The sequence below is a fragment of the Coenobita brevimanus genome, chromosome 21 (assembly GCF_032717465.1).
Source record: "Coenobita brevimanus isolate Jiangsu-jjx chromosome 21, ASM3271746v2, whole genome shotgun sequence".
NCBI lineage: Eukaryota > Metazoa > Arthropoda > Malacostraca > Decapoda > Coenobitidae > Coenobita > Coenobita brevimanus.
This window is the reverse complement of record NC_136974.1, coordinates 32,876,496-32,883,730: the sequence shown is the minus strand read 5'-3', so window position 1 is coordinate 32,883,730 and position 7,235 is coordinate 32,876,496. Positions and strand designations below refer to the sequence as shown.

Sequence of the window (7,235 nt, the reverse complement as noted above, 5' to 3'; positions counted from 1 at the left end):
TAAGAGCCAGAGTCCGCATTCTCCATCACTTACTGAGGTGCCTTACTTTCCTCATGTAAACCAATATTGTCTTGTAGATATTCTGTTAATTCACTTTTCTGTTTATTCCCATAATTTTTTAGTTCACGAATTCGCTTTTCTGTTATTCCTTATATTTTTTGGTCCACTAATTCACTCCTCTGTTTATCTTTTTTTTTTTTTTCAGTTCAATAGTACGTATTTCTGTTTATTTCCTTTATTTTTGACCTTTGCGGTAAAGTAGTTTTTCCTTTTTTTTTTCTTTCCACCTTTACAGTAAAATATATTGTATATAGCAGCTTTTCACATTTTCTCTCTTTCTCTCTTTTTTTTTTTAATCAGTTTGTATTTCCCTACGATCATTAGCTTCTTTTATTCCTTATTTTTTGAATCACTGATAAAAATTTTCCTAATCACACAATATATTCCTTTTTTTTTTTAATTGTCAATATATTTTTTCATTATTTTTGGCTGTATTCTCGGTGCCGTATGAAGTTTGCTAACACTTGTCTTTCAGCGATTTATCTTAGGAAGTTTGCTAGTACGTGTCTCAGCGATTTATCTTAGGAAGTTTGCTAGTACGTGTCCCTCACCGATTTATCTCAGGAAGTTTGCTAGCACGTGTCTCTCAGCGATTTATCTTAGCAAGTTTACAAGCACGTGTCCCTCAGCGATTTATCTTAGAAAGTTTGCAAGCACGTGTCCCTCAGCGATTTGTTTTAGGAAGTTTGCTAGCACGTGTCCCTCAGCGATTTGTCTTAGAAAGTTTGCTAGCACGTTTCCCTCAGCGATTTATCTTAGGAAATTTGCTAGCACGTACCCCTCAGCGATTTATCTTGGAAATTACTCCTTGATAGTTTTTTTTATTTATCGTAGCCTTTGATTTACCTATAGTTTAGTAAATACAATAGACGAGAATATTATGTATCAAATGCAGAAATACTAGTAAGGAGGAAGTGCTTGAATATTCCCTTTGCCGACGAGTATAAGAGCCAGAGTCCGCATTCTCCATCACTTACTGAGGTGCCGTACTTTCCCCATGTAAACCAATATTGTCTTGTAGATATTCTGTTAATTTTCGTCTTTATTTTTTTACCACTCATTATTCTGTAGTCATTTATTTGATTAACAAGTACTTTTTTTCTTTTTTCTTTGTCTGTCTGTCTGTCTGTCTGTCTGTATGCATGTATGTATGTCTTTCCTTCTTTCTATTTTTTCCTTTCTTATTTTCTAAGCACTGATCGAGGGTCATTTCTATCTCCTTGTCCCTTTTTTCTGTTTTATCACTGTCTTTTTTTTGTCAAGCACTCACTGAGGTTAATATTTTACCTCTAAGTTTATATCACCTTGACATAAATATGCTGTACTCTTTCTCACTAGTTTGTCTTCAATTTACCACTTAGAATCATCAGTTCCTAGCTATCCATTCATAGAAATTTTCCAGTCACCGAATTTTTATTTTCTACTCTTTATCACTTTGAAATTCATCAGTATATCACTATTTATTTCCCTGATTATTTTGTCGATATATCACATTATTTTTATTTTCTCCTGTGTATCCCTTCTTTTTTCATGTCAGTTTTTCAGCCACTTTCTCCATATCCTCTACCACTTTCCACTTACCAGGCTTCACAGATATCTAGTGCTTTGATGACTAGTTGTATATCTTCATTTTAGTTTATTATATAATTGTTTTCTTCCTTTCGTGATTCCATTGAGGGCCATATATATATTTTTGTTCACTTTGTCTATTTTCTACCACTTACCACTTAACTAAGGTTCAGTACTCCCCTTCCCCCTTTATTTCGCTATTTCATTTACAGATCTCGCCCTTTCTCCATACCATTCATTGCCATATATTTTTTCTGTTCACTTTGTCTCTATTTTCTACCTCTTGCCACTTATTTCTTACCACTTACCACTTAACTAAGGTTCATTTCATCCTGTCCCCTTTACTTCACTTACCACGCTCCTCTTCGCTTCACCCCACGGAGTTTCGGGCAACTCTTTTCCCGCCTTTTTTTTAAATGCAGAAAGTTAAGGCAGATGTCTGGGAAAAGCGCTTGAGAGGGCAAAGAAGGAAGAGTTAATTTATTTTTCACACGATCCTGAAAAGTTTCCTGGGCACTAATTTGCCTTGAGGGGATGAAGATGACTTTAATATATATTTTACGAGCTTTCGTTGATTTGCAGTTGGCTTTATTTAAACAACTTGCCTGCTTTGTTTTTAGGGATGATGTGCTGAAGGTCACTACATATGAACTTTTCAATCCAGTGACAGATAAATAAGAAAATCAGATATATTTTTTCGTGTTGCCTCCAGACAGTTTTAATGAGCTTTGGAGAGGGACTTTTCGCACTGGAGAGGTTAGATATCGCCTTGATTTACCCTGTCTCAGGAAGGTCTCACCGCAAAACTGTACATGGCGAGGCTTCTGGATCTGGAACGTTAGAGAGCCTTCACGAAGCCCTTTACAACAAAAATGTCTCCCAAAGCTGAATAAAATCGTCTGGAACTAGCTTAATAAAATCGTCTGGAGGTAGCAGAAATTAATCAGGTAAACACATTGCTGGACCGCGTTGGCTAGAAGCAGAATAAATTACCCTGGCCCGGTACCATAGTGTCAGGAGATTATCTGAGTCGTTCTGATTGAATCTTGTTTTTCTATGGCCTAGATTCTATGTGAGTATTAATAATTGAGTCTTTTCTCTGTGTGGCATAGATTATTTATGAATTGTACGGACTGAATATCGTTTCTCTGTCTCTTAAATTATCTCTGGGTCTCGTTTCTGTGGCCTGAAATATTTGTGAATACTGCTGGTTGAATTTCGTCTCTGTGAGCAAGATTATCTGTGGGTACTGCTAGTTGAGTCCCGTCTCTCTGTGGTGGGGGCCTCTTCTACTCCAGGGGGGTCGCCGTTCCCCGCCACCCCTGCTCTTCCTCTGCTGCTGTTGGTGATGGAGTTCTGTCGCACAAAGTCGTGGGGGAAGCGAGGACGAGGCACATCTGAGGCGGTGTTAGTCGTGTTAGTGTAGTTAGTGGCAGTTCCGGCCGAGTCTGCAGGCTTATTGATGTCTTGCAGCAGGAGCAGGGCGTGGGCTGCGTCTTTGGTGCTGCTGCTGCTTTGCCTTTGGTTGGTGGGGCTGGCCAGGTGTGGATTGGGGAGATTGGTGTATTGGTTTGGGCTTCCAGTGCGAGGCTGATTGGGAGAGCTGGCGTGCTGGATGGCTATGTGTGGACTGGGGAGATTCGTGTATTGGTTTGGACTCCCAGTACGTTGCTGATTAGAAATGACATGCTGCTGGGTGCCCGCATGTGGATTAGGGAGATTGGTGTACTGGTTTGGGCTCCCCGTTCGCTGTTGATTAGGAGGGCTGGTGGCTGTGTGTGGATTGGACCCCTCTCCGCCACTCAGTCCTTGGCTACTCGTGCGGTGATGGTGATGGCTGTTGCTGAAGCTGCCTCGATGACTGTGGTGGCTGCCTGTAGATCGCTGACTCGCTGATTGAGGTTCGTGTTGGTGACTGGAAATCGGTCGTTGACTCGCAGATTGGGGTTCGTGCTGGTGATTGGAATTAACGAATGCTGACGAATCACGGTGCTTGGGGCAGCTGGAATCAGGAAGGGTAGGTCCTCTTGATGGATCGTGATGATGGTGATGGCTGTGTTGGTGTCGCATCCCTTGGCTCCCGTTCTCCCTGTTGGTGTTTCCCAGTTTGCTGCCGTTTGCCGTTCCTGTGACCACCTGTTGCTGCTTCTGAAGGCTAGACTGGGAGTCCGATCGCGTACGTCCATGAGGCAGGAAGCTTTGTAATGTCCCCCTGAGATGAGGCCCCAAAACTTGGTCATCCCCTGCAGAAGTATAACCTGTCGCAGATGTCCCTATGAGGAGATCCACTTTTCCCTGCTCGTGCCGCTGCTGTGAGTTTTCCTGCTGTAGGGAGACGGAAGATGCGGGAAAATTCGTGATTTGTCCCTGGCTGTGGCTGTGGGTATGGGTGTGGCTGGGTGCGTTGGAAGACCTGGGACGCTGCAGACTGGCAAATTTGGAAGGCGTTGGTTTGCGTCTGCGTGGGCCAAGCGTTGTGTAGCTTGCTGGAGAGCCTGGCGAAGGAGAGAGGAGGATAACGTTAGATTAAATACGGCAGCCGAGTCGTGGGAGAGTTTTAATCGCTGTCAGGTGGGCTATATATGGAAAAGGTGATACAAGGATGTTAAAGGAACGGTATAGGAAATAGTATGAAATGTATGAAGGAGTTTAGGTATATATAAGGAAAGATGCTTAAGGATATTATATAAAGCCTCGTCATTTTGGTAGTTCCTTTTAACAGAGCAAAGAAAAGGTGAAACTGCATGTAAGGATTGCGAAGTAGATTGCAGTACGATAACACAAACACACACACACACACACACACACACACACACACACACACACACACACACACACACACACACACAAATGTAATGTCGATGTGTGTTCTCCGTGATCCTGGAGTAATATAAAAACAGTGTCGGAAAGTTTGCCAGAAATGAAGCTGTAAGCGATTGAAACTGACAGAGAAAGGACGCGATATAGTTTAATCTCCTCGGAAAGCCTTCAGAGAGTTTAAATAAAGCAGATTTCCGACAGACAGTGAAATATATTGCTTTACCTCTCGCTTTGTATGACAGTTATATTTTTGTGGATATGTGAGGTAGGTTAAGGAAGCGTTCATAGGTATGGAGAGAGAGAGAGAGAGAGAATGTCAAGGTACAATAAACAGGAATTTTTCTAACCTAGGGCGAGGAAGCAGGAAGTGAGCATAGTGAGTGAGAGAGAGAGAGAGAGAGAGAGAGAGAGAGAGAGAGAGAGAGAGAGAGAGAGAGAGAGACGGGGGAGGGAGGAAAGGGAGCAGGGAGGGAAGGAAGAACATAGGCAGATAATCAAAGAAAATAAGAGTATATGTCACAGTAGAGTACGGGGGAATTTCTTTACCCCAAGGAAAGAGAGAGAGAGAGAGAGAGAGAGAGAGAGAGAAAAGAAAAGAAAGCACAGTGAAAGCAAGCGGAGGAGGAGGGGGAGAGAGGGAGAGGAAGAGGAGGAGGAGGAGGAGCAGAGTGAGATCAGACTTAATGGTGATGGGGAGAGAGAGGTTGGGATATTGAATTTTATGTGGACGGAAGAATTTAGTCTTCGTGGAGAGAGAGAGAGAGAGAGAAAGAGAGAGAGAGAGAGAGAGAGAGAGAGAGAGGCTGGTGATAGAATGAGGACAAAAGAGGGAGAAATGAAAGATTTTGGGATGGGAGAGGGGGTAAAAAAATTAATGAAAGGGAAAATTGAAGAAAAAATTTTTGCAGGAGTGAAGGAAGTGAGAGTCCAGTGGAGAGAGAGAGAGAGCATCACCACTTATTTCCCTTTTGTTTTTCATGTTGTATCCCCAAGCTCATCCGGTCGTGAACCCAGTGGACTGCAGGCTGAAATTTACATACACCAGGTTCAGTATTCTCTTCGGTTAAGGAAGGTCACTAACACCTTTTCCCAAGCGATATATTTTGCCTGTTACACCTTACTGCCGTAGTCCGTGTTATATAAATCCTTCAAACATCGTCATACGCTACATAAGTAACATACAAAAGGATATTAACCAGCTATATCCGGAAATAAATCGCACAAGAGTAACCAGATATATCCAGAAATAAATCGCCACGGAAGAGGTGCTAGGGAGCCTCCTCACCCTACGACAATGCGAACCCTGAACCCACCATCCACCCTCTTCCACCTTCAGACCAACAGCACCACGTGAACTATATAATATTGATCCACGACACCACCTCACTCATTCATTATTCACTCCTTCACTTTAGTTATTTTATACACGGTTCAGTTATTCACTCTACGACTGTTATAGTAACTTGGTTATTTAACCTCTTGTCTGCGACGGGTTTTGTGAGCTATGTAAAATTGTCTCCTGAAGTGCAAAGTTCTTAATTCTCGGCTAATGTGTATTAATAGATATTTTCCTTTTTATTCGTGGATTAGGCTTCCTTGTGCTAAGTATGCTGTCACTAGCACTAGCACACCACATCACACCATCACAACACCTTTGTAATCTTCACGCTTTCACCACACCACACCACACTCGCAATCTTCAACACATCACACCACACCACATTCGCAATCATCACCACACCACACCACATTACATTCACAATCTTCACCACACCACACCACATCACACCATACGACCATAGCACCTTTACAGTCTTCGCTCCATCACCACAGCATACCACAAATGCAGTGTTCACTTTGACACCACTACATCATGCCACCTTTAAAATATTCCACACCACCATACCACCTTCAAAACACCACACCACCGCCACACCGACAGACAGACCCTCGCATCATCCAATTTACCCCTTCCGTAAGCCATTTTATTTTCCAGTCGAACGCCTCCAGCACAATAAATGTTTTACACTTCAGTACCACAGTTCAGCGCCACACTTCAGCACTACACATCACTAATTCGCCGTAAAACATTCATACCACACTTGCATAGCCTCAGTCAGTAATTTATATACGTATGTTAGGTTGAATCATGAGCTAAGTCCGTCCACCTCACCTTTCCCCATTCATTCCTTGACACATAGACGCCTGAATGTAACCTAGTGGACCGAGATGCATGTAATCATTCATCTGTGGGTGATTATATGCATCTTTGTATATCATGTCTCAGTTAAATATCCGTGAACCCAGAAAAAAAAAAAAAAAAAAAAAAAGCGTCATGGTGGTGGTGAACGGAAATTTATATCACTGTGGGAACTATATAGAGATTATCATCATTCGATTTTGATCTAGTTTTGAAAGATGTTAGGTTTCGACATAAAGACAGTGTAAAAGAACTATAAACTTTAACTGTACACCCATCCTAAAATACGCCAGTATGAACGCTGTGAGCACCATGGATTTTGTAATATGTGACGAAAGAATCTGAAAACAGCTCTCCTCATGTGTATCTCTGTTAATAATAGTTACTGCACCACAAACCAGTGCACCATACTGCAGTGTAATGGCTTTAGTGTGTATCATTCCACAGTCGGGCATGCCAACCATTCCTAGGGGACGAATTCCGTTCTGTGCATCTTCACATCCATCGTGCGCAGGTGTTCAGGTATTCTTTGATGACGCTGTACATTAATTTTCAGTAGTTCCTGTACACATCTGATTACCAACAA

The 7,235-nt window shown here is 42.2% G+C and overlaps 1 protein-coding gene across 1 annotated transcript in view; it reads right to left on the bottom strand.

The window, feature by feature from the left end:
- Positions 1-3,431: 3,431 nt before the first annotated feature.
- The window catches only part of LOC145392144 (nephrin-like), a 236,979-nt gene continuing 233,175 nt past the window's right edge, over positions 3,432-7,235 (bottom strand). Inside the window, exons 24-25 of the mRNA XM_080266596.1 lie at positions 3,919-4,124; positions 3,432-3,872 (exon numbers count right to left, since the gene is read on the bottom strand). Coding sequence (XP_080122722.1) covers positions 3,432-3,872; positions 3,919-4,124 — 647 coding nt within the window. The remainder of the gene's footprint in view (positions 3,873-3,918; positions 4,125-7,235) is intronic.